Consider the following 26451-nt stretch of genomic DNA (forward strand, 5'->3'; position numbering starts at 1 on the left):
CGAGGTCGATGGTGGTCTGCGCAGCAGCAGGGGGGGCGGTAGGAGCAGGGGCATCGCCGTTAGCACCAGAGCCGTTGCCACCCTCAACAGGAGTCTCGTCACCGGGAGTAGGGTATTCAGCACCCTTGTCACCGCCAGGACCCTGGTGGGAAGCGTTACCGCCCTCCTTGGGAGTCTCAGGAGTCTTGGGTGTCTCGGCATCGGGAGAGTCGGGAGTCTCAGCAGACTCGTCAGAGCCCTCGGTGGGGGTGTCAGGGACAGCAGTGGCAGTGGCAGGGCAGACAGTGGTGCGCTCAACGACAGTCTGGGTGACAATCTTCTGAGTGTAAGAGGCAGGGCAGTTGATGACGGAGGCAGCACAAGAGGTGATGGTGTATACATGGGTCTCACGGATGGTGGAAGTGATCATGCCAGAAGCATCAGGGGCCTCAGTGACATCGGCAGCGGGAGCAGAGGTGACCTCAGCGTCGGAGCCAGCATCAGTGGTAACATCAGCGGGGGTACCGTTGTCGCCGTTGGGAGCAGTGGTAGCAGCAGGGAGAGATCCAGAGCCAGACTCAGCGGGAACCTCGCCAGCGGAAGTGGCATCAGCACCAGGGGAAGGAGGAAGCTCGTAGTTGTTACCACCAGTGGCAACAGGGACACTGCCAGAGTAAACGGAAGTGAAGCCAGCACCAGGGACAACCTGAGTGAAGGTCTCAGAACCAGAGACAACAGTGGTAAAGCCAGGAGTACCGGGAACGACCTTGGTGACACCTTCAGATCCGGAAATGATGGTTGTGAAACCCTCAGAGCCAGAGAAGTAAGAGGTGAAGCTGCCCTCGGAGTCAGAGATGACAGTGGTGAAGCCCTCAGAACCAGTGATGTAAGAAGTGAAACCCTCAGAGCCAGAAATGATGGTAGTGAAACCCTCAGAGCCAGAAACAGTGACAGTCTCGCCGGGACCAAAGATAGCAGTAACGTCGCCGCCCTTGGTGATGGTCTGGTTGGGGATGTTACCACCGGGGCCAACAGGGACTTCGCCAGCAGAGGTAGTAGCAGGAGAAGAGCCAGATTCGGTAGCATCAACGGGAGGTCCGCCTTGAGTGGCAGAGTCGGTAGTGTCAGGAATCTCAGCAGCGGAGGTAGCAACTGGGAGAGAACCAGAGCCAGTGACATCGCCAGGACCCTCGGGGGAAGCAGAGTCAGTGGAGTCGGGGATCTCAACAGAGCCAGAAGCGTCAGGGACAACAACGGTGCCAGAGAACTCGACAGACTGGGTAACACCAGCGGGGATAGTGATGGAAGCGTCAGGGCCAGCAGTAGTAGCAGTGATCACACCGGAAGCAGGGATGGTAGGGCCGCCAATGAAGCCACCCTTCTTGAAGCGACCGATGAAGCTACCGCAAGTACCACGGGTCTTCTGAGAGAAGGTAGACTTGATACCCTTGGCAAGACCGACAGACAGGTTGGGGATGAGGTTGAAGAAACCACCGGAGAAGTCCCACTTCTTGTCAACAGCGAGACCGAGGTTGCAGCCGAAAGAGCCAGTGACATCGATACCAGCAGAAGCACCGCCGCCAATCTTAGCAGAGTAGTCGAGGAGAGAGAACCAGACACCAGCACCGAAGCCAGCATCAGCACCAGCCTTGCCAGTGAGACCAAGGACAGGGATCTCGAGACCACCAGGGATAGCAAGCTCAGAACGGAGTCGGAGACCGATCTGAAGATCGATACCAGCACCAAGCTCGACATCAGCACCGACACCGACGGGGAGAGCCTTGGTGACAAGACCTTCAAGAGAAGCGTTGATAACCTTCTTGGTGAGAAGGTCAATGTCGACGTAGGCATCGGCAGGGAACTTGACGTAGACACCAGCGGAGAGATCAATGGCCTTGCCACAGCCGACGATAAGATCAACGGCAATAGCAGCCTCGATGGCAGCCTTCAGATCAGCATCGACCTCGAGGCCAGGGATGGCAACACCGAGCTTGGGGGCAGCGAAGAGTTCGACGGACTGATGGACGGCAGCAGAAGCAGAGAGATCGATCTCGATGTAAGCAGAGATACCACCGAGGCCAACACGGACGTTGGGGGTCTTGAGGAAGTCAGCACCGCAAGCGAAACCGATGTTACCAGTGATCTGGCAGCTGGGGAGGTTGAGACCGAGGTTGACAGCGGGGGTAGTCTCAGTCTCGGGAGAGCAGATACCCTGGAAGAGGATGTGGTCCTTCCAGGTATTGCCGATGCTGCAAGAAGTTCCAGTGTGCCAGTCGGCACCAGCACCGGCGTTCCACTCAATACCACCGCCGAGGAGGCCCTTGAGACCGCCGAGGCCACCAAGTCCAAGTCCAATACCAGCACCGACACCAGCACCAAGGCCAGCGCCAATACCAGCACCAACACCGAGACCGCCTCCTAGGTGTCCGCCAATCTTACCACCACCTCCAATCTTACCGCCAGCGCCACCCTTGATATCACCTTCAAGATGGCCTCCAGCACCAGCACCAAGGCCAGCACCAGCGCCAATACCGGCACCGGCACCAATCTTACCACCTGCACCTCCTCCAATCTTGCCTCCGAGGCCAACTCCAGCGCCTAGATGGCCTCCAGCACCTCCCTTGAGGCCGCCTTTGGCACCACCACCAACGCCAGCGCCAGCACCAAGGTGACCTTCAGCTCCTCCACCAACACCGGCGCCAGCTCCAATCTTACCGCCGACGCCAGCACCAGCATCGACACCAGCACCAGCTCCAATCTTGCCACCAATGCCAGCTCCAGCTCCAACACCGGCTCCAGCTCCGATCTTTCCACCAGCGCCTCCTCCAACACCAGCACCAGCATCAACGCCAGCACCAGCACCGAGATGACCTTCAGCTCCTCCACCTACACCAGCGCCGGCGCCAATCTTGCCTCCGGCACCTCCTCCAACACCAGCACCAGCACCAGCATCAACGCCAGCGCCAGCACCGATCTTGCCTCCAGCACCTCCGCCAACACCGGCGCCGGCACCCAGGCCGGCACCAGCGTTGAGATGACCTTCAGCTCCTCCACCTACACCAGCACCAGCTCCAATCTTGCCACCAATGCCAGCTCCAGCTCCAACACCGGCTCCAGCCCCGATCTTTCCACCAGCGCCTCCTCCAACACCAGCACCAGCATCAACGCCAGCACCAGCACCGAGATGACCTTCAGCTCCTCCACCTACACCGGCGCCAGCACCGATCTTGCCTCCAGCTCCTCCGCCGACACCAGCACCAGCACCCAGGCCAGCACCAGCTCCGACTCCAGCACCAGCGTCAAGACCGGCACCAGCTCCAAGGTGGCCTCCAACGCCACCAGAAGCACCGCCGCCGCCTCCAAAGAAAGTGGGAGTAGCTTCGCCCAGCGAAGCAATAGCTCCCAGAGTTGGGAGGATTCCAGTTGTGAAACGCATAGCGTTAAACGAAAGTGTTTTTGTTGTTGTAGTTGTTGTTGATAATGCTTAACAGCGAGCGAGTGTGCAATATAATTTAATGATAATAGCGAAGGACGTAATGAAAATAGCGAGAGACTAAGTAAAACGACTTAGATAAACGAAAGAATAAAGGAAATGAAAAGGAAATGATAGACGAAATCAGATAGAACGATTGATAGAGAGCAGAAAGAAAGAAGGAATTGATGCTGGAGATGTGCTTCCTTTTAAGCAGAAATCAGGCTCAGTCCGTAGTCTTGTCAAAGAGTCGAGGAATTACCCCCCCTGCTCTATCGTCTTTCATCAGATCGACAGTTCTCTTCTCAGCTCTGGGCATGTTCGGCCTGTTCGGCTCAGGAGAGAGGGTCTAGTTCCGTGCCTGTGCCTGGATCTAGTGTCAATCCGATCATCGCTCAGACGTTTCATGAGCTTCTACCGCATGTTGGTGGTGACGGTGGAGGGCTTGGACGTTGCTTTGTTTCCTTTTCCAAATTTAGCATGGTAGGGGGTTTCGAGTCAGTTGACGATCAGGAGCTTGCCGTAGAGGCTAAGAGGGTTGGAGACTAGACTACTCTGTAGTTAAGTGGTTACTGTACGTACTACTGCACAATTGAGATTATATCCGTCAAGAATTTAAGATTGCTTATCAAAATACTACTGACGTGTGTCGTGTAGTCTCGTAGACCATTCAATTAGCTTGCTTCTAGAAGCTTTGGGGGAACTTTCCGTTCTTGCGACGATTCGCGTTCCATCTTCAACCAGTATCTTCAGCTGAGGCGAGGTAGGGCAAAGAATGTGGCGAAATTTAGCGACAGGGCTGGACCGGCTGGACTTGAGATGTCAAGGTATGTCCCGGCCACTGCATGCAAATCCAATATGTTCTCAGCATAGTTTAGTTTCAGTTTTCGTTGCAGAGAGATTTGTTTCAGGTTAATTCTTTCTTTTCATAGAAACTTTGCAAGTGGTGATCTAAGTGATTAGTGTGAAAGAAAGCACTCGTGCAGGTGCCCTCTATCCGTAATTTTAAAAGCATTGATGTGTGTAAGCCACCGGCTGAGCCGTCCCTCCTCTACATCCAATGTAGGATTGACAAAAAGTGGAATTCCCCCGGTCGATCCGTCTCGTTTTGATTGCTAGAGCGGCGACAAACCCCAAAAAGGTTTGAAACAAAAAAGATGGCTAACCAAGCTTGGAGCACTTCACGGCCCGCAGTCACAGCTCTCCATCAACATGACAGGGGGTAAGGATCATATTTGGTCACCTCACCTGAATGGTAAAACAGACTACGGATTTTGGGTTGACGAGCAAAAAGACGTCTTTACCTGTTGGAGATGTTGGTCCACTTGTTCAGTGCTTGGACCGACCTTGTTGAGGTAAACAACCATCAAGGTTTACCCTACAGGTAGCAGTTTGTCGTATATCACTTGCATGATACTTACTATCATGAGCATAGGACATTGAATTGTGAGGAGATGGAAAAAAGAAAAACAGGTGGTAGCAAACACGGAAATATTCTCAAGCATTGAAATACAAAAATAGATGATAATATGGCTTGTACTTGCAAATTGGTGTGCATGTTTATGATTAGAATTTCAACATGCAGAATGCAGACAGAAGCCATCGCCACATCAAACATTGCGGAGCAACATCACATCTTTCGAGTCAAAAAAAAAAGCACTAATCAAGCATTAAGAATGGGCCATACTATCACGGTTGGTCTTGTCTCTAGGAAGCGAGAAAGGCGAGTCAGTAAATCATCTGATCGAACCTCGCCTATACTGTCAAAGGTCTGAGCACTTTGACCTAGCGAAATCATCACCGTGATCTTGGCTAGTCCATCAACTAACCAACCTTGTTACCAACTCACGCTGCACGGCGTACATTAGCCTATGACAGGTGAGCTGAAACCTCGTAACAGAATCTCCTCAAAAGGGATGATTGATTATCATGTTGTTGGTCCAAGACAAACTCGGAGATTTTTGCGTGCAGATGGTGGGTCACTCAGAGTTTTGGTCGCTTGACTCGGAAGTGAGCGGTGGGCTTATCTTATCATTCTGATCCTACGCTTTACCTTGTTGAGCCGTACTTTGCCGACGGAAAGGGGGACATGGATATGGATCTTGAGGTGGCTGGGAAACAAAGCCGAGAACGTATGGCCTCTGCATTTGACAGTCTTTCCCTTCTATTTTGGTGTTTCATTTCTATAAAACAAAAGAAAAAAAGAAAAAAAATTAATGCATCAATCAACGTAATGCTATTGTTCAATTTTATCACGAGCTATCCCAGCAGTGAGAGGAGCTACTGTGCCTCCCTCTGTGGATTTAATGATAAATACCATGCCATTGATAGAGGGGCATTATGATCGGTCATGCGTATATACAAAGCAATGGAGCATTGTCTCATATCGCTAAGACTTCCAGCGACCGTTGGGAAAATTGAAAAAGAAAAAAAAGAGGCTACTGACTGGGTCGAGTATAACGGAAGTGGCAAGCTTGTCGCCGTGTTTGAATGTCCAAAGAAACAACTTAAGGCAATATAACGGACTGATAGATCATATGTTTCTTAGAAATTCATGGTGGATCGCCCAAGTTAAATGAGGGTAGTCAATCGAGGGTTGGTTCGCTATTCATGTAGTATGTGATCTGTAGTCTCGTCCAAGTTCATCATTCATCATTTCGGCCACTGTTAACTTACCCTGAAGTGAGAACATTTCTTTGACTGGCTCTGGTGGATAGATGGCATAGCAACAATTTATCGATGCTTCTAAAGAATTTAGTTGAATGTGGAAATATAGAATTAAATCTTATTATTCACGGAAGTTTAATATCCGTGTATACCATAAATTGGAAAGGACCACTCGCATATGTTTAATAGGAGTTTGGTAGACAGGTTAGACATAAAATGGACATGGAAAGATTACTGGATTTTGGCAAGAGTACTTGAGCGCTAACAGTTTAGTGCTGCTTTTAGCGGATCAATCATTAGGATAGAAGTGTATAAGTTAGCATGCCTCCTCATTTTTAGATGGTTTAGTTGCTGGAAACCTAGCCAAGAGCTTATCGAGCTTATCAGAATTATCGCAGTGGGGCACTCAATGAGATTCACAGACAGATATCCCGTTAACAGGTCTAAGCGTAGAACGTGTGCATAGATAATAGTGCTATAACGATCATTTCTCATTGGCAGTGAAGCGATATCTGGTAGGTCAATCAGCGGTATCGGAATGTCGGTAACCGTGATAGGAATGTAATTAAGAAATGACGCATCGTGGACTAACTTAGCATTGTGAAACGGGTTTGACGGGCTATCGCTGACCGTTGACGGGTAAATCGGCATTGATCTGCAAGATCACCTAAACGCCATTTTGTTGTTGCATGTGCCTGTTCATACTTTACCAACGTCTATTCTCACTTTAATTGGTAGAAAGCTCTAAAATTATATCGAAGCGTATTCCTCATGCTCTTTACCATCTCTAATAGTATTGGCTGGCTTCTTTAACTCTGCGACATCTCGGTGGCTCAAAATTGCCCCCATGTTAGCGATCTACACTTGCCATGGTCAATTGCGTCATCTTATTGGCTGAGAAACCTAGCGACAAACAAAAGATCCTGATGGGGTTTTTAGAGATACAATGCACGTGGGGTTCTTTGACGATACAGATTGCAGAATGAGTCCTTATCGCGCAAAGTCTACTTCCTTGCAACTGCTTCATCTGTCAATTGTGTCCGGCACTAGGAAGGATAGGCATTCTGTCTGCCGAACACGTGCATCATAAGGAGAGCATATAAAGTATCGGTTGGTAGTCTTTGGATACCCTTCATCTTCTGAACAAACGTTACACTCAACTCAAAATGACCTTCACTAAAGCTCTTGTCCCGCTTGCGCTCTTCCTTGCCAAGGCGCAAGCTGATGCATTCTCATCATGCCCGAATGACTTGCCGCTTTCTTGCCACAACACGACTGCTGTAGAAGACACTTGCTGCTTTGTCCCCGCTGGCCAGCTCCTCCAAACTCAATTCTGGGACTCTGATCCCGCTGGAGGACCTTCGGGTGAGTAAACACCACCAACACTAATATGTCGTCCAAACTGACCGAATTAGATTCATGGACCATCCACGGTCTCTGGCCTGACTACTGTGACGGCACATACCCTCAGTTCTGCGACAAGAGCCGCGAGTACACAGATATCAAGTCCATTGTGTCCAAGTTTCTCGGTAACTCGACACTCTCGTACATGGACAAGTACTGGGTTAGCGAGGATGGCAACGATGAGTCCCTGTGGGAGCACGAGTGGGACAAGCACGGCACTTGCATCACCACCCTTGAGCCCAGCTGCTACAGCAACTACCAGACCGGTGAGGAGGCAGCGGACTATGTCAAGAGGACCATTTCGCTCTTCAAGACTCTGCCCACGTACAAGTGGCTGGCTGAGGCGGGCATTGAACCATCCACTGAGAAGACGTTTACCGCGAGCGAGATTGAGGATGCACTTGCATCACAGCACGGTGCTCGTGTTACCATCGGGTGCAAGGGCAGCTCTCTGAGCGAGGTTTGGTACCACTTCAACGTGCAGGGCTCGCTTCAGGAGGGTGAGTTTGTGGCTTCTGAGCCGGATGGCAGCAAGAGTTCTTGCCCAGACAACGGCATCAAGTATGCACCAAAGAACTGAGATCAATGTGTAATTTTGAGATATCTAGTCTAAGTGTATACAAAGAACATGACTGCGATTATATAAATATACTCGTCTATCGCTGTGTGAACGTTCACTCATCCTATCTAAACGTTGCCTCGTAATATTTCCGTATCTTGTTACATTCCTCCATTAATTCACGGGCGCAATTCACCTTCATGGCCTCTTCCCAGATGGCCTTTTCTAGATCGTATCCAGCTATGTCGGAGACCTTGCCGATATCATCTCCCCATAGTCGTGTTATGCGCCCGTCGGGATGTTCAGGTGCCAAGTCCTCCAATATTTGCATCGGATGCGTCATGTCGAACTTGACCCTGTTGAGATGAGCAAACATTGTGCTCGTGACCTTGACATCCTCCTCGTTTAATCTTTGCTTTCTTTTTCGCATGGAAGTAGTCGTCATATTTTTCGCCCGTTCTGTTCGCAGTTTCCAGTCGTATTCGGGATCCGCCTGCCAGATTCCGCTGCCCCAATTGATCTTTTCAGATGTCACCAGCTCAGGTGGCTGTTTCACTTGCCAGAAAGGGTTGCCCAGAACATAGGCACTCTGCATGAATGTCTCCTTGTCACCCGAGCCCCAAGCGCCTTGGGAGTGAAGCTGGTAATAAAATCTTGGGCCGTAAAAGTTGTAGTAAGCAGCCAGCAAGAGACTGTCGGCGTGTCTTGCTTTGTTGTAAAGCATGACCCCTGACTCGGAGCTTCGAGAGTCGATTGTCACGTTTGGCATCTTGACCCCAGCGATCTTGTAGAACAGAGGAGATATGGTGGGCAGCCAGAAGTCTGGCCATGTTACCAGTCCGCTACCCTTGTACGGTTCCACGTCAAAGAGATGATCGGGGTTTCTAAGAGGAAAGGCATCGGCATCAAGGAATAGAATGTCTTGAAAGCTGGAGAAGATGATGGACATGACTTTGTACTGGTAAGATTGGATCCTCGGTTTGCGAATTGATGTTGTGTCTGGTAGGCGTAGGAAATCGTCCATGTTTAAGCATTGTACTTGCAAATCTGTTAATGTGTCATTGCACCTCTCCAACTCTTGTTCAGTTGCCGAGTCAAGAAAAAGCTGGACGGGTAGGATTGATCCGACATGTCGCAGCATGAGTACAGCGGTGGCTGCTACTCCGAACGCAGAGCCTTTGGAGGTGATGACGATACCCCTGGTGCTGGGCTGGAATGGAAGTTTCGGGGCAAGATGTCGCAGACCCTGGATAAATGTTTCGTGGTTTTCTTTTAGCGAGTCGATCTCCTCATCTGATACCTCTAACCAGTCTGTGTCGGTCTGGGGAGTGCTTCCATGAGGATCGAATTTATCACGTGAAAGAGACTTGGGAGGTCTGATTTTCTTGCCTTCAGGTTTGGCGTTGTAGAATTGTTGGAGTAAATCGGCCCAAAATTGGGTTGTTTGATTTGTCGGGCCAGTAAATTGGGGTTCATGGATTGTTTGACTTGGCGCGTTCGCTTGCGCCAAGCTTGATGACGTGACTCTCTGATACGCGAATGAGAGATCGGACCAGAATTCCCATAAAGTGAGGAGACAGATGAAGGCGATGAGTATTGTGATGGTTTTTATGAGGCGTTGACGCGTAGAAACGACACCGAATTGTCCGACGCCTTTTACGGCATTGTCGCGCCAAGTTCGAATCATGGTTGAAGTTGGGCTTGGCACTCTCTGGTTAGAGGTTTTGTGATATATTGTCGTTTTAAGAAGAGAATATCGTTGCGCATTGTTGTACTTCGTTGATAGAGGTCGCATGCAATGGCCAGCCGTCGCTTAGGCTCTCTATCCAATATTCAGTTCAATTGACGGGAATTCTGAGGTTTTTGTTTATCGCAAATTTGAGAGCCTCTGAATCAAATTAGCAGCCCCGCCATACCCGAGCTTCAGTGTTGTCAGCGCTAATTTGCCATTATGACGATCAACTTGAGAAACACAAAAGACAGTTGAATTGAATCGAGCGTAAAAGTCCTTCTTTTTGGATAATGAGTAAGATGAGAGAAAAGGAAATTAAAAGGATGAATGTCATATCATACCCAACCCAACAGAACAGTAAGACTGCCTATCACAACGTCACGTGCTTCGTATGACATTACGCAATCCTTCTCCCACTCTCCCGATAGAGGGCTGTGCCGTTGAACAACAGCCAACATGATTGGGTAACACTGACTGTACCATCCAACGGGCGGTTATTCACAGCACGGAACGAACCTAATCCTCATCCTTTGCTCCGCATAAAAAGGTAAAAATAGACTGACGATGATTTCATACCAAACATAAAACCTCATTCCCATGTATCAATAACATGGCTCATCTTTCACCAACAAGACTCCGTTATCCTCGGCCGATAAGCTACCAGACGAGCGAGTGATTAACACACTAAAAGTAAATCCTACCTCCATCTAAGCTATTACCTGCCTTAGGTATCCGAATAATCCCATCATCTACTAATTCATTAATTAGGCTCAATAACATACTGTCACACCCCTTGGCCGCCATCATGCGAAGCGACACAGGCATCTTCTCTTCCTTGGTTGTTACGGTGCTGTTGTATAAAATCTCACCCAGAGGCACCACAAAATCCGGGTTTCCTGCCATTGGTGAGATGAACCCATCATTGAATCCTAGAAGCACGCCTGTCAACCCTCCAGTTCCGATACCCTCGTCGTATGTGAACCTATACGCTGCCTGTGAGCTTTTGAAACTGTATAGAATAAGGCTTTCGGAACAAGTTTCTGAGTTACTGGGCAATGCCGTGTTGCTGAACCAAGTCGCGAAAGTTGTCTTGTTCTCGACAGCTTCATCCACCAGAAGTGGCAGTCCATCAGCCCAAGCCCACGATCCGTTTGTTGAAGGGTTCACGTAGGGTCGCCGTCCATCAAATTTGGCTGCATAGTCTCTATAAAATGGGTCTCGAACAAGACGGATCTGCTCTTGAGCCGAAAGCACCGCCCATGTCTGACTGAGTAAATCCTGCACGTTGGCTGGAGAGGATTTTGGTCGCGTATCAGTCCAATGCTTGGAGAGGTTGTAAGAAGTTGTTTTGGCTTCTAGAAATGCCCCCAGCTTTTGTACGAAATTCGCAATTATGTGGTCAGATGCACTCAGATCAACAGCGCTCTCGATTGGGATCCCCATGGCCGAGATTTTCTTTGGGTAAGCGCTATGACTCTTTGTGAAGTTAGAGTAGATAGCTTGACAACCTTTGGTCCATAACTTGGGATCACGCGCTAGAAACCCTGGCGTGTCGAATTGGGGCGCCAATGGAACAACATTGCTCAAATCGGCCAGCCCATGCGTCGGTCGGTTTCCGAAGAGACCGTTGTCCTCAGCCGGCACACGAACAGAACCTCCAGTATCGGATCCCAACGCAAGATCGACCCACTCGTATGAAGCTACAGCACTTCCTGGACCCGAGGAAGAGGAGCCCACCTCCTGGTATCCATCGCCACGAGGATTAAAGGGAGCCTGGTAGCCAATGGCATCTCGGGCGTTTTCAGGGGCGGCGAACTGCGTAGTCTTTAGTTTGCCAATGATGATAGCGCCTGAATCAATAAGTCGCTTTACGACAGGCGCAGTTTCATTGGCAGCCGGATACAACTCATAATAGGCCCGGCTTCCTGCTCCAGTCTTGATACCTTTGACATGATATATATCCTTGACTCCAACCCGAATACCATCGAGCGGTTTCTCAGCAGTCGGCTTGTAGTATAACCGGGACGGGACAGGAATAGTCTGAAAAGAAAAGCCGGCATACGACACTGGGAGTGGCTTGAAAACACCGTTCGCTGAAGAAACAATACCCTGGTGAAACGCGCCTTGGAAGTCTGTATAAAGCAAATATGGGACATGTAATCCCAAAGATCTTGTAGAAAGCATAAATGGACCAGGCGGAATCTCTTCACCCAAGCTAAGAGGCTCGATGAAATGGGTACCGAAACGATCTGAGGCTCGACTGGAGGAGGCAGTTATGTTTAGTGGCAAGCCATTTGCAGGTCGAACATAAATGCCTGTGTTTTGTCCTTCAGCAAACATGATGTCATGCGGAAAACGTGCAACTAACCTTGTAGAAATGCAGTATCAAACACATCATCGTAAGACAAATAGGTATCAATTGCATCGTCTAGGCTAGAATCAGAAAATAAAGTGCTTTGGGCGTTGAAGATTGCGACCCGAATGAAGCCAGCAATTGATGCCGAATATTCACTCTCTTTACAATTCCCACAACCCGCGAGATGAAACTGCGGCTCGGGATCGATGTAGTAAGACTTGTCGCCAACAGATATACTAAAACCATGATTGATGATGTTGCCTGTACTTGCTGCAAAGGACTGCAGGCAAAGAATGACAGCGATCACGCTGAAAGACCAGAAAGGCACCATGGCGTAGATAAAGCTGCAGTATAAAGACTTCATCGAATGTCGATTAGGAGTGCTTGGTATTATATCATGCCAAGGTAAAGCACTCCGAGTTGCGTCTTCATAGTTAAAGCTGCGAGGTTAATTATTTGAGAAACTGTAAGTTACTGATTTCGGGTAGATTCCGACTTCATGTGGACCCGCGGGTGGATGAAAATAACATGGATATCGGATAACACCCGAGCAATAGGTCAGGGACATCAAGTTAATACTTAATCTGGTAACCTGTCTCCAATGAAGAGTATATGAATCAGAGGTGCGTGCAATGAGAATTAAGATCTGAGTTATAATATTGGAAGGACTTTTTAAGGTTATTTTTTTTTAGAGTCAACGTGATTGCTGATATGACTGTCATCTTTAGATGTATCATGATCGACCTTTATAAATCTAAATCCTAAACTCTGACAAATCTTTCCTTAAGTCTTAAACTTCAAATAATATGCTTCGTTTGTAATATTCAATACTGTATGTACTCAGTCGCCGCATTAGCAATGCTGCATTGGAAATCGAGGACAATAGCTGCAAGCTAATCAGTGGACTACTTGATACGTGAGCAAAGTAAACAACACGAGAAGTTTAATCTGAGAGACACAAAAAGATTGCATCAACCCAGGAACAGAATATCTATTCAACAAATGAAACAGAGAGGCTTCCAAAAAAGCTATACCTAACAATAAGGCAAAAACATACAACAGCGGGGATTCGCTGGTCGTCACCGACCCAACTACTAATCCGCCCCTTACCAGCTTGACTATGGGAGAGCGGACGGGATCCCGTATTTTCTGGTAGGTATGGTCGTATGTGCTAGACTGCAGTCTAATTACACACTATATCGCAAGTTCATCAGCCAGTAATAGCTGTATTATTATTGCCGGCTTAGCTCCAATCAGCGCGGGCATCGCCATATCATCGGCATTGTTGTAATATCTGCATGATAATCTTTTGCGTTGAGGCTGCTCTAGGTTATGCATTCGATGATTGTGTCAAGGTACCCGTGAGACATTCCACGTGGAGCAGCGTTCATTATCTCCAGGCTGCTAGATTGTCATCCATAAGATGGCGATATCGATGGTGCAATAAGTACATTTCGAGATTCGTAAGTCATGTTGAAAATTCTCTTCCATTTCATCAAGCCATTAGATTGTAAATCAAGAATATTGCGTGAGCACTTATAAATTCCGCTGTCGTGGATGATTCTGTCATCCATGCTAAGAGTCTCTTGACGATGCCTTTTCCCTCCAATAAGAACTCTTCGATCTCTGGGGTCTAGCGTAGTCGTGACGTATTAATCAGCCTGGACGGAACACTACCTCAATTCGGATCTTACGTGCCGTGCTGTACTAACATCGTGCATAATAAAGGCCTTAAAATGTGAACGCTGATTGACGCTAATTGTGTTTTAATTGGCTAGCGATTGAACGATCTTAGTGACGACTGTGTTTGCGACACCCAGTGACTCAATTACGCGGTCTGTAACGACGCGCATGTTAGTCCCAGGCCATGCAGCCGGGTCAGATCAAGCCGATGACCAGTATTACGCAGAATTAGTGAGTCACTTGCCTTGGTCAATCACCACAACTCATCGAGAAAAGTGCAGATACTTATTCAGGCAGAAATTATATAACAACAAGGCCAAATAACACCAAGATGTCAGATCAATTTAATTCAGTATCATATCGTCAATATGGAGCCTCCCTACACCCAAAGAACCGGCGTCCCTCTCCAGACACGCCCGGTACTTAGCCCATTCAATCCATCAGCCCTACAGAGCCTTAATTCTATCTTACCCCCTAAGAAAAATGGCTTGACTATTCATATTCAGGATCACTACGCATCAAAACGCTATCGCCCTGGCTCTATAGTTATGGGCACTGCTATCATCAAGCCCAAGAAGCAAACTCCATTCACCAGCATCTCAATAAAGTTTGTTTGCGACTCCAGTGTTGAGCGCCCCAACGCCACTCTATTGTTTGAGACATGGCATCGATTACTTGATCTGGAAATGCCGATTGAGCAGGCGACATTACCCGCCAATAAAGTTCTTCAGCCAAATGAGACTTACACCGTTCCCTTTTACTTTGTCCTTCCCACTACCCTCGGTACAGAGGCTTGCTCACATAACGTCATATGGCAAGAAACACGCGAAATGCACTCGCATCTTCCACCCAGTGTCACCGGCTGGGAAAGTGATGCGATGATCCCAAGGGGTGTGCGCGTTGACTACGGCGTTATTGCCCAGGTCTGGGACTCGGCCAACCCTGAGTATGCTAAGATGGAGGCCAAAGAGACCGTTCAGTTCTTGCCAGGTCATATCCAACACTCACATCTGAAGATCCCTACAAAAAATAGAAATTTTAAGTTCGGGTCGTCTAAACATCTCAAATCCGGTGTCTTTGGTCGCTCTTGGGGTGAAATCACGTTAAACGCCGACCAACCCACTGCAATCGTTCTCGACTCCAGTGGAAAGAGTTTTCATCCTACAACGGTGGTAACGTCTCTCAGATTGAAGTTGTGCAATCATAAGACTAGCCTGCCGCAAATATGCAGTGTATCTGCAAAGATCGAGTCAGAAACATGGTCACAGGACGAGCCCATGCAACAGCTGCCTCACATCGTCAACGCGAGAGACTGTTACAATAGCTCCGAGACTCTGCTGAAGAAGACGGAAATTGGATTGAGCTGGGAGAAAAACTCACCAAAGCAGACAGACAATGTTGTCACTGAGACTCCCGAGACATTCAGCAGCCATATCGAGATACCCATTACGAATTTTGCGAGCGATAAGAAAATGTTTTTGCCTACTTTTTATTCTTGCCTGATCGCCAGGACATACCAACTACATCTAACTATTAATGTTGCATCAGCAACTCTAAAGCTGGTACTGCCGGTGCAGCTGACAGCGGAGGAGCAGAAAGGAGATGTGCAGCCTGACGCTGAGGATATTGGGCTCCCGGAGAGCAGTGTGAGGTATTCCAGTTCATTGCCGTCATACATCGAGTCGGAGAGGAGGCATTCACAGCCTGAGCAGTAATCCATTAAAATGAGTAATCAAATTAAACTTTATCGTCAAAATATTTCTAAAATTGTTATGTTATGCCTGGAAGTACTAAAATAAGTCCAATCATTCTCAACAATACAGATTCTCGCCTGCGCCATAATAATCGGGCGTAGGCTTCAAGGTTGCCTGGCAGAATATAACGCTGACGTTAGCCGTCGCCACGCATCAAGTCGATGGCAGTTTTTTAATAATCGACTATAGACCCAGTGGCACAACGGAACGAACCATGACTCTATAATCATCAGGGTCTCTGTATCTGAAGCACGGAGTCCGGGTCACCCTCCTACTCTTCTGGTAGTGGCATGAAAATCCCATTTTACACAGAGGCTTGGTGGTAAGCGCATGGAATTGTATCAAATCACATTACATTTCATTCTTTTAGCAGGTGGCTAACTGCAAGGTGTAATAAGATTGTTGCCGCCGATTAGCATAAAGCTCAAGTGACTTTTAAAAAAGCAGAAGGTTGAGCCCGGAAGGTGTAAGAAAACGTGGCTGCCAAATCATGAAAGACGAAATTATTAGGTCGGTTTATGCCATTTTGGAACAGACCCTTGGGTAAGTTATTTTTGTACTCTAAAAATTACGGACCAAAGTTTCTTATACCCCCTCGCGAGCTCCTCCGCCACTGTCTCCTGTGTCTTTATCTCTCGATCTTGACTGGCACATTCAGGCACCTCGAATCTCACTGATTGGCTAAGTCCGCCGTTGATCGCCCAAGCCACAGCACTTACTCGTTAAGTAGTTAGTTGTCAAGAAGACGAGAGAATCACAATATATATATGTCGCTTGCAAGTCCATTTGTGATGCCGTTGACTAGAGTTGAAAGAGAAAAGAGACTAATTCTTGAACCATGTTTCCTGGTGAGCCCTCATCCTCTGGTACTGCTCTGTGATTATTGAGCCTTGCAACTTCTTGGATTCTCAGTACGGAACGTGGCTATGTCACGTGTATACAACACCGATATGGCGAACTGCGCATTATGCAGGCTACCTAATAGAGCCGCAGTAAGGCGTACTCAGGGCACTTTTTACATTTTCAACCGACAAAGGAGCTAATAGAATATGAACACGACATGGGGCTATACAAGGCTGGCCACCCATATAAGCATAGCCTAGCAATGCTGCAGTATTATACATAACTAAAAGGATCCCCCAATGTCTCCAATTTCGAATGTCATCACATTCCACTCCAAAATTATGCATTATGTCTGTTTCAATTGGGCAATCGGCACTATCGCGCGCAGAAGCAAAGGAACACATCGAACAGATTAGACGCGAATATTCTCTTGAGGGGCACGATAAACTCGCTCAGGCACTTACGAATGCGCTTCACATGTAGGTTTATGTTTGGCAATAGATATCCTAATATAGCTCAATAAAACTAACTCCACTGCTCAAGTCTTTCGACCGAGCTTTACGACCAATCAACCCACTTCATTCAAGAACTATTACAAAATGCCGATGACAACCATTTTGAGACTTCAACCCCAACCCTAATATTCTCATACTCTCCCGGACGCCTTCGTGTGGACTGCAACGAGAAAGGGTTCCTACCTCGTCACATTGATGCTCTTTGCACTATACGAGGTAGCACCAAGACAGACAAAGATCAAGCGCCTTACACCGGCGAAAAGGGCATCGGTTTCAAAAGTGTTTTTCGCATGGCCGATGTGGTTTGGATCTCGTCGAATAGTTACCAGTTTAAATTTGACAAGCATAAGCAGTTTGGCACAGTTGCACCAGAATGGGTGGAAGACTTCCCAGTGCATTCAAGCTCGGAATATACAACATTCTATCTGGAACTATGCCCACAAGACGACATGGAGGAATTGGTTGAAAAGCTTGTCGACTTTGACGCCGATCAGCTACTGTTTCTTCGGAGGTTAAGACAAGTCAAGATTAACATTGAGCGAGAGCATCAGGACTTGAGCCATATGATCCGTCGGATAGACGAAACGGATGGTTGTGGGAACCTCATAACAACACTGGATCTTGGAACTTCAAAGAAGAGGTTTATGGTCAGAAAATTTCAAGTCACCAATTTACCTGAAGAACCAAGACGTCGAAATCAAACTTGTTCGGAAATGGTTCTGGCTTTTCCGTTGATGGAAGAGCTGCCAGACGGAGGCACCGCCATGCCTGTGTTTGAGGCAAAGCTCTTTGCAGGTCTACCTGTTGGCGTAGATGGAGGACTCAAGGTAAGGTCGGAGCCTAGCAGTTGATGTCTCGATCAACTAACGATATACCTAGTTCTTGTTGCAGGGCGATTTCATACTAACCGCCAGCCGCCTTCACCTTGATACATCGCTTCGCTGGAACCAAGGGCTCCGTGACGGTCTAGTCAATGCATTCTTAGAATCAGTACTTGCATTCAATGCGGGTATTCACCGCTATATTTGGCCCTTCTTTCTTTCCTACGACAAGAAGGTTTCCTCTTTCTTCCAATCTGCAACAAAATCAATCTGCGAAATGTTGAGGTTAATGGATTGCTTGGAATCCATGGAGGGTACCATGGTGAAGCCTTCAGCACTAACATATGTGGACCTAGAAAAATTCGGCGACAGCTCCGAAGACTTTCTAACATTGAGCGCCAAGACGTCGCCACTGTATCTTTCTAACAAATATCCGGCATGGACTATACCAGGAATCCTAAGTCTTGGCGTGCGAAGGCTTTCCGCCACCGAGTTCCTGGAACACTTTCGCACACTTCTTTCAGAAGAAGACTCAGCGTTCAGAAAAAAGTCGTCTAGCTGGCACGGAGATCTTGCAAAAGTTCTTCTCTCCCTCATATCGGATGAGAGAATCAGGAAGGATCTAAGAAACCTCCCTATAATTCCACTTACAGAAGGAAGATGGGTCTCGGCGAGCAACAACCCCAAGCCTGTTTTTGTATCAAAAGATCTCGAGTTGGACGATTTCCCAACCCACAGCGGATTGCCGATTGTGGACCCTGAAGCAACAGCCCATAAAGACAGAAAGGCGTTGTATCAAGCATTGGGAATCGCCACCATTGGAAAGGACCAGGTTTGTGAGTTCATATGCCAGCAACATGCATCGCCAGACTTCAAGCCCGAAAAATGGACAACGGAGCAGCTAATCAAACACGCAAAAATGCTTTTCGAGTCTCATTGGACACCACCAGCTCAACATGCTGATCTATGGTTTGTCACAGCTGATGACAGGCGTTGCAGGGGGTCTTCTCTTTGTTTTCGTGAGGAAGCAGGGAGTCCAGCGTATCAAAGAATCTTCAAACACCTCGAACAAGAGTCCCCCACATTACATCCAGACTATTTCAAGGATAGCTCAGTCACCGAGTCGCCCTTAGATGGCATAGACCTCTTTTCTTGTCCGCAGCAACGACGATCAATCTGGTCTAAATTCCGGAAAACAGGTCGATTTCGAATGAGGTGGGGGTTCGATTTGCCAGACATACCTGGCAAAGTCGAGGACCGGTCCTGGAAAGAGTTTCTGGTCAAATCCCTCCAATTATCGGCCATTCCACGCCTGGCAGTAAGAACTGCGAAAGGGACCGTCGTATCTAAAGAGTTCAAATCCATACTCCGAAACTGTCCTGTCACAGATTGGTTACAGCTGCTTGAGGACGAGTGGCACACCTATTCCAAATGGCTCGGACCTGGGGGAGAAAACGCTGTGAGCTATTCGAATTATGATACAGCAGGTGACCTATTGTCCACCAAAGTGAAGAATTTGGAGGTTCTCACGTCGCGTGGTAGACAGAGGTTGTGCACCACGTTTGTCCCTGGTCTGGATGACCTGGTTGCTGACGTTCCCATCCCCATCCTCGATATCAAAGGCGACATTGGCAAGGTCACTAGAGAAAGGCTGAGGCTACTTGGCGTGACTGTGGAGAAGGATATCAGATATTATCTTTCTTGCTTGAGGGCTCTGGTAGACCAGGTTTCTCCAGACGTCGAGACCCTCACCTACATCTACGAACGAATCCAAGCACATTACAACGACGAGGACATCTTAATTGAGTATGAAACAATGTAAAATATTTGCAAACATTTTGTTCTAACTAACTGGAATTAGGCATGCATTTCAGAAAGACAGATTGATATACGTCGATGGATGGGCTGTAAAAAACAGTGACAAATGCCGAAAAGGGTGGTTCAACGCTGAGCAGTGTTCAGATAAGAAAATAAGAATGGGAGAGCTGTATCCCCGTTGCGAAGCTCTCTTCCGGTCCCTCATGATTACTGCAGGGTTGAACATCAACGGCTTGGTAGAGAAGGCGACTAAAATGGAACCCTCGACTCCTCGAACAGACATGATGGAAACATTCGCGAATATCAACGACATTCTCAAAGCTATGAGCGCGAAGAAAGCTGCCAATGTTGTCAAGCCTTTGTTAGACTCAGCAGTCTTTCCTGTGCTTACCCAGGCCATAGGCGGTAAACGGAAGCTCATGAAGCCAAGCAACACAACATGGTTCATTGCGGACCGGAAACATTTGAGAGACAGTTTTCTCGGCAAGCTTCCTCTCTTGGACTTTAGCATCGAGGAAGTTGATGATATGTTGGACTTGATCAAAGCACTGAACTTGCACAAGCGGAAACTGTCCCCTCTTGTCGACTGTCGGTGTCATCCGAAGGGTCAATTGGAATATTCGATTCCAGCAAGCTGGTATTTCCGTACACGTGCACCATTCATCAAAGCGTATGACTTCGTCGATTTCTTTAGTCAATATCTTAAAATGAAAGTAAATCGCTGACTTGCAGTAGACTCACAGCGTCATCGAAAAGCGAACAAAAGTCTTGGTCCAAGCTTCTTGAGAGAGCCCGCGTCAGCTTTGCAGCTGGAGTGGAACGCCGTTATGTCCTGGAAACAGACTCAAAATTGGTCCAAGGACATCCAGAGGAAACCATGGCTTCGTGCTTTGTTTCGAGCGGCTCAATAAAAATATTCCTCGCAAGGGACTTCAGCCTCGATTCTCAAAGCGCTGTAGCTGCGGTGGTGGAAATGGTCTCACAGCATTTCGATTTCAAAGACCCGTTGATCATACACTTACTCTACACTCTATTCAGTGAGAAGGATCATGACATGGCTCTTCGAGCTTTTGGTCGACAGGGTTTCCAGGTAGATGGTAAATCCAGATCGCGGTGTTTTTCTTTGGTCTCACTGCTAACGGTCAATCACAGCCTCGGAACTAGGATCCTGCCAATTTTACCCCAGGGAACTGGGCGCTGTGCCATCTCCATTCGAATCGTCGGGATTCGTCGGGGATGCAAGCTATGTCTCGACAGAGCCCACCCGCTTGGGTGTCCGGTTCACCCATAAGAAAGGATTTCCGACTAGGAAAAGTCCTGAAGCAGACAGAAGGTTGCCGATCAAGCGATATATTGACTTTGATGATGACTCCGAGGAAGCGCGCAAACAGCTGCTTGAACCTGATTACAATCTTGAATACCTGGGGCAGCGCATTGTAAGTAGACATTACCAGCTTCGAAGCGAGTAGTAACACAACTTATAGGTTTCATCCTTCTTTGCACGCACGCTGGGGCATACGTATACGCCAAATTTGCATTGGAAAAGTCGTCTACGTTTTCGTGGAGGCCTTGACGTTTCAGATATACCCGAAGAATCATTCCCTTTCATCATCGCAGATCCAGACGGTTCAAAGACATTGACAGACATGCTCACTAAGTCAGGGCTAATTGAAGCCAAAGCCTGGGAGCAAAACTGGCCAGCATACCATTTCGAACTTGCCATATCAGAAGGTGGTAAGGACGACCAATTCACATGGACTTGGGAGCAACTAGAAAGGGTGAAGTATTCCAAGTATCGTTGGAATCTCTCAGTCCCCTCGCTAACGTATTTCAGATCCGCCTACAAGAAGAGGAATATGACAGTCAAACTGGCCAAGAAAATGTTGTGGTCATGATCAGGATCTACAATGTCTTCAAATTGCCTAGCTTGCAGTTTGTACTAGATCCTTGGGAGGCAATCTGGTCTAGAAGATCACAGATTCTCAAGGGCTCTATCTTCAAGATCATCATGCTTTTGGACCACGAGGAGGATATTGCCACAGCGGCCGCCCAGCTAAAGGACTCGTCAACAAATACAGACCAAGTACCTACGATTACAATCACCGAAGAAGCCGACGACACCGACGATCGGACAACGCAACAAAATCCCCAAAGTTTAGGACACGTCAATGGCTACCAGTATAATTATACTCCCACTTTCCAGCAACAACCATTTTTTGCACCCCCATCATACGCGTCTTATGATCCTAGTTGGTTAACCTCATGGGCTCAGCCAACTGCGTATTGGACAATGGACGGACAACTCATTTGGAACTATCCTATTCCTGCATCTCATGGCATCCCTGAAAAACTTTACAATGCTGCTTCACAGGAGACTTCCGACGATTCGGAATATAAGACACCTCTATCGAGAGAGATATCCACTGAAAAGTGGGATAAACTTCCGAAATACAAATATAGTCGCCTCAAAGACAAAAAAGAGATACGCGTGTTTGTGTTGTTACCTGGGAAAGAAGACGACGTCCTCCGAGGTGTTATCCAAACATGCCCCTTCAAGGATCCTATTGCCTACAACACCGTGTCATATTTTTGGGGAGGAAATCAGCAGCCGCGCTACAAACTGCTTACGCCCGAAGGAGTCTTGAATATACAAGCATCATTATTTCTGGTCTTGAAGCGCATAAGGAAGACAGACAAGCCTATGGTACTTTGGGTCGATGCTATTTGCATCAATCAAAACGACAAGAAGGAGAAGTCTCAACAAGTAAAGCTACTTCCACAGATTTTTCAACGCTCGGAGTGTACCTATGCCTTCTTAGCCAAGGATCCCGGACATGATACTGCCATTAAAATGCTCACGCGGGCGTTTATAGACTTGATTGGTATCAACGATAAGACCTCGGAATCACTGTCGGATATTTCTGAGTGCCCCGACGACTTGGCAAAATTTGAAGTCCCGTCTCAGAACGACCCTATATGGCAAGACCTAGCTGAGCTGCTCGATCACACATGGTTCAAGCGGGTATGGATTGTACAAGAAGCCGTAGCTTCGCCTAGTGTCATCTTTGTTTGCGACAAGCTCTCCATCGGATGGAATGTCATGTCTCAGGCACTCACTTATCTCGATTCGGGCAGGTCACTACCTCCAGAAGTATCAGTGGCGATGGAACCCTTCACAACCCTCGATAACCTGCGTGAATGGGATGCTAGACAGACACGCTGGTCTATCTTGCTTCTACTTGAAGGTTTTCGCGGTTTGCAATCTGGACTGAAGCGAGATCGTTTCTATGCACTATTGGGAATTGCATGCGATGGAAACTTGCCGAATTTCGAGCCCGACTATGAAATCCCGTTCGAAGATGTTGTCATAACCTTTGCGAGAGCTCTCGTGTCCAACGGAGAAGGGATACAACTTCTACACCGTGCCGGAATCAGTACTCAACCAGACAGATTTCCGTCATGGATTCCAGACTGGACTGTGCCGAAATCTCCAAGTCTGGATGACTCCTTGTCTCGGGGCATTCAATATCATACGTGTGGCAGTGACAAAAACGTCAGAATTTCATGTCTTGGCAAGGACGAGCTACTCGTAATTGGATATCAGGTCGACAAGATCGCGCGTATTACAAAGTCTTCCAACACTCCTGGCTCATGGCGACAATACTTCGCAGAGATCCATTCCATGGTGGAAAGCCTTCAATGCTCTTCTGGACTGAAACAGAGTTACCTATGGGAAGTACCAGTTGCAGGCTCTCGACACGGCAGAGTAGCGGAGAGCGACTATATCGATTTAGTGGATTCCTACAAGGCATTTCAGAAGTTCATGAAGAAAATGAAATGGAAGAAAGGCTACAAGATTGCAGACATCTTCAACTCAGCGTCCTCCGAGGAATCCCGAGCATCTGAAGAAGGAAACCTGGCGCAACGAAGCAGGAGTTATGCCGAGTTACTGACAGGGACTTTGGAAGGTTGGCGGTTTGTCAATACAGAGGAGGGCAGATGTGGTGTTGTACCACCAGATGCACAAGTTGGGGATGAAGTACTGATTGTCGGTGGAGGCAACGTGCCGTTTCTTTTCAGAAAGAGTACCAAGCGGCAAGGCTCGTATCAACTGGTTGGTGAATGTTATGTCGATGGGATTATGCAAGGGGAGGTGTTCGATGAGGATAAGGATATTAACCAGAAGATAGTGAATTTGGTTGTTCATTAGTGATTTGTAGGATAATAAAATAATAAAAACCATCGTATGCAGTATATTGTAACTCTGACTGTCCATGCATTCCTTATCTACCGGCCGTCTGTGGAACTCCAGTCACAAAACAAGATAGCATCTATTAACTGATTTACCTGAGTATGAACCTCTATGATCTATATCTTAGTCTCGTAATAGTCATCCTATTACAACAACCGTCATAGTATGGTTATCGATAGAGAATTTCCAATGCGTATCCACTGCAGCATTAACCAGCCGCATACGGTACGAGGTACCAGCAACGAAAGATACATTAAATCGAGAACCAGTCTAAGATAAATTATCATTATCACCAAATACATTAGTGCCATTAATAAGTCTATTATTTAACGTCAGAGGACTATCTATCTATGCTAAATAGTAGAGCTTATCTACAGTTTAATAATCCCAGTTATTTAAAAAGATTATACTGAGATCCTTATCGTAATATGCAGTAGCAGGACTATTAATAATAATACCGCCAAATATTCCTTACCAGGCTTAGAGAGCCTAATATAAGTAATACCATATTAAGCTATAATGGATAGCCTTCCAAGTATAAGTAACCGTTTCGCTAACTGCTAAAAGGCACTAGGTTATAAATAAAACACTGTTATACTAGTTAATATAATTCTGGCGGATTCTATGCTAATGCATACTGGTACCATTCAGTGATATACTTAAAGAGTTTATCATATAAATTATAATAGTATTACCCTAATCAGCAAATAGAGTAGGGCCTAGAATAGTTCCATTCACGGCCATAGCTAATTATAAATAGCCGTCCGGGGCAACAGTGACATCAGTCAGCTCTAGCCAATATTCACGGGTAATGCCGGTATCAATAGCTTCGGACAAATAGTCAGTGTCCATGGAGTATTCGCACCATGTTGACCTAGTAGAGGCCGTGTTTCCATCGTAAACTGCGCGACGGGCAACGGCTGCGGCTGCGGGACGATCGACAGTAGAAGAGTCAGCCTTCGGAAGCCCGATAGAGCCGGCAAAGAGCAAACGCCAAAGCTTCATGACTGGTACAAGGGGCGGAAGCAGGAAGAGGGAAAGTAAATAACGATGAGTAGCAGTTAGAATTTCGTACAGATCAAGTACAGACGAAGTCCTCCACTGGCCTTAAGTACTTACATCTTTCATACAAGACTCCTACAAGCTGATCCACGAGGAGGTCATTTCAATACCGCAGAGACTTATAGGATTCGTAACGCCCCGTGGATACTCTTGTGATGTTTCTGTGGCTTCCATTGGTGTAGCAGAGAATAGTAACCCGACATTCTGCTCATTTGTCTCTTGAACTCAATAGGAGTAGCTACTATAGCCCTACGCCTCGAATAAGTTGTCGTCAGCTTAAACCAGGCGCCACTCGGAAACAAAAATCGGGCCGTTCCAAACACTATGCTTGAATACACTTTTCGTATGTTTGCTGAAAATTTTCGCGCTTGACTACCCGCATCCCGTCCTTATCTATATGATTTGGCAACCTATATATCATGTGGGTAAGAGAAAGGTTGTACCTTGAAGTTTGGATGACAGAGATAGATAGTCTAAAACACTTGTCTAAATGCCATAAACCGACGTAATAGTTTCATTCCTTAGGTTATCGGTAACCGATTCTTTTCAACGTCCCGGGAATTCTTAAGATGCCGGAAGGGTTGTGGGGACGAACCGCGTAAGTTGACACGGACCTTGAAATAAACGAGGACGCGGCACTTGGACACTATACCTACCGAAGTGGAGTATAATTTCCGTACCTTTCTTAAGACTTGCTATATCAATGCTCATGTTCTTCCGCTATTTTCACCGACAAGCAAACTTGGCACCCATACTCTGATTCCTTTCAACCAGTTCTACAGTGATGCGCTCCTCTTATGTCATGAAAGTTGTGCTGCCAGCTTTGGTTTCCATGCAACGGCAGCTTTGAGTGAGGGGCCCTTTTCTATTTATGCTTATGGTCCCGGCGTGGGCGGCCTTCCACTATTTTCGTCAGGGGGTATGATTATTTCCCAGTGTTGATAGAGACACTCACTGATGTTTGACAGACGAGATATTTGTAGGCAATTTCAGTCGTCTGAATGATTCTGAAGCAGCGCCGGTCCAATGTAAGTCACGTCATCTTATACGAATACTGTTCTCGATGGCTAATACAGCTTGAGTCGCCGTGGGAGACGATCAGTGGAAGGGATCTCCCAACCCCACGGGTTATGCGCAAGATCAGCATCCAAGCTGGTCTAACAAAACACTTGTGATTCCTGGACCGTCTTCGTCTTCTCATATCGTTAGAATGATCAACGACACAGCCGATGCTAGCGATTATGTTTTAAGTTTCATGCTCTATGGATCCTTCGTTATGGTCGAGGAGGGCAGGGAAATGTTCTCACTGTGGTACGGGGAATCATCTGACATCGAGGGCGTTTACACTGTTGGTTGGAATGCCTCAATTGCTGGGGACTCGGGTGGAAAGGTACCTCTTACTTTGAAGAAAACTCCTCCGTCTGGCCCACCTCAGCTGTAGAATAGTGGCAGTCGAGGTAACCTAGCATGTGTGTATCTCATCTGTCTTGCGATAAATCGAGTCACGGATTCTTAAGTACGGAGAACCTAACAA

At 47.3% G+C, this 26451-nt stretch overlaps 6 protein-coding genes across 6 annotated transcripts; 4 read left to right on the forward strand and 2 right to left on the reverse strand.

The window, feature by feature from the left end:
• The first annotated feature begins 7062 nt into the window (after window positions 1-7062).
• EDB82DRAFT_445417 (ribonuclease T2-like protein) lies at window positions 7063-8108 on the forward strand. Its single transcript, XM_025734851.2, has 2 exons — window positions 7063-7483; window positions 7534-8108. The coding sequence occupies exons 1-2, from the start codon at window positions 7285-7287 to the stop codon at window positions 8100-8102; spliced, it is 768 nt and encodes a 255-aa protein (XP_025585616.1). The 5' UTR covers window positions 7063-7284; the 3' UTR covers window positions 8103-8108.
• A 97-nt stretch (window positions 8109-8205) lies between these two features.
• On the reverse strand, window positions 8206-9768 carry EDB82DRAFT_524420 (mannosyltransferase putative-domain-containing protein; the record flags this gene model as incomplete). Its single annotated transcript, XM_025734852.1, has 1 exon — window positions 8206-9768. One exon carries the CDS (start codon window positions 9766-9768, stop codon window positions 8206-8208), a length of 1563 nt encoding a protein of 520 aa, XP_025585617.1.
• Window positions 9769-10141: 373 nt separating this feature from the next.
• On the reverse strand, window positions 10142-12799 carry EDB82DRAFT_499000 (amidase signature domain-containing protein). Its single transcript, XM_025734853.2, has 2 exons — window positions 12182-12799; window positions 10142-12128 (listed from the first exon to the last, which is right to left on the reverse strand). Exons 1-2 carry the CDS (start codon window positions 12531-12533, stop codon window positions 10498-10500), a joined length of 1983 nt encoding a protein of 660 aa, XP_025585618.2. The 5' UTR covers window positions 12534-12799; the 3' UTR covers window positions 10142-10497.
• A 1090-nt stretch (window positions 12800-13889) lies between these two features.
• On the forward strand, window positions 13890-15608 carry EDB82DRAFT_499003 (uncharacterized protein). Its single transcript, XM_025734855.2, has one exon. It carries the CDS (start codon window positions 14221-14223, stop codon window positions 15565-15567), a length of 1347 nt encoding a protein of 448 aa, XP_025585619.1. The 5' UTR covers window positions 13890-14220; the 3' UTR covers window positions 15568-15608.
• A 1163-nt stretch (window positions 15609-16771) lies between these two features.
• Window positions 16772-23855, forward strand: EDB82DRAFT_574924 (uncharacterized protein). Its single transcript, XM_025734856.2, has 8 exons — window positions 16772-16928; window positions 16993-17791; window positions 17844-19603; window positions 19647-20273; window positions 20339-20700; window positions 20756-21039; window positions 21088-21381; window positions 21438-23855. Exons 1-8 carry the CDS (start codon window positions 16798-16800, stop codon window positions 23811-23813), a joined length of 6633 nt encoding a protein of 2210 aa, XP_025585620.2. The 5' UTR covers window positions 16772-16797; the 3' UTR covers window positions 23814-23855.
• A 1631-nt stretch (window positions 23856-25486) lies between these two features.
• Window positions 25487-26358, forward strand: EDB82DRAFT_475118 (uncharacterized protein; the record flags this gene model as incomplete). The annotated part of the gene is made up of 4 exons (XM_025734858.1): window positions 25487-25515; window positions 25727-25836; window positions 25886-25945; window positions 26000-26358. The coding sequence occupies 4 exons, from the start codon at window positions 25487-25489 to the stop codon at window positions 26356-26358; spliced, it is 558 nt and encodes a 185-aa protein (XP_025585622.1).
• Between the last annotated feature and the right edge of the window lie 93 nt (window positions 26359-26451).

The sequence above is a fragment of the Fusarium venenatum genome, assembly GCF_020744135.1.
Source record: "Fusarium venenatum strain MPI-CAGE-CH-0201 chromosome Unknown EDB82scaffold_2, whole genome shotgun sequence".
In the NCBI taxonomy this organism is placed as follows: Eukaryota; Fungi; Ascomycota; class Sordariomycetes; order Hypocreales; family Nectriaceae; genus Fusarium; species Fusarium venenatum.

Excerpts from the sequence above, each read along its gene's own strand:
- EDB82DRAFT_499000 (XM_025734853.2), bottom strand. The coding sequence starts at position 12,533 with ATGAAGTCTTTATACTGCAGCTTTATCTACGCCATGGTGCCTTTCTGG. Across the intron at positions 12,129-12,181 it reads TGATACTGCATTTCTACAAG|GCATTTATGTTCGACCTGCA; the intron begins GTTAGTTGCACG and ends GACAAAACACAG.
- EDB82DRAFT_445417 (XM_025734851.2), top strand. The coding sequence starts at position 7,285 with ATGACCTTCACTAAAGCTCTTGTCCCGCTTGCGCTCTTCCTTGCCAAG. Across the intron at positions 7,484-7,533 it reads TCCCGCTGGAGGACCTTCGG|ATTCATGGACCATCCACGGT; the intron begins GTGAGTAAACAC and ends TGACCGAATTAG.
- EDB82DRAFT_499003 (XM_025734855.2), top strand. The coding sequence starts at position 14,221 with ATGGAGCCTCCCTACACCCAAAGAACCGGCGTCCCTCTCCAGACACGC.
- EDB82DRAFT_574924 (XM_025734856.2), top strand. The coding sequence starts at position 16,798 with ATGTCTGTTTCAATTGGGCAATCGGCACTATCGCGCGCAGAAGCAAAG. Across the intron at positions 16,929-16,992 it reads CTTACGAATGCGCTTCACAT|TCTTTCGACCGAGCTTTACG; the intron begins GTAGGTTTATGT and ends CCACTGCTCAAG. Across the intron at positions 20,701-20,755 it reads ACAGGGTTTCCAGGTAGATG|CCTCGGAACTAGGATCCTGC; the intron begins GTAAATCCAGAT and ends GGTCAATCACAG.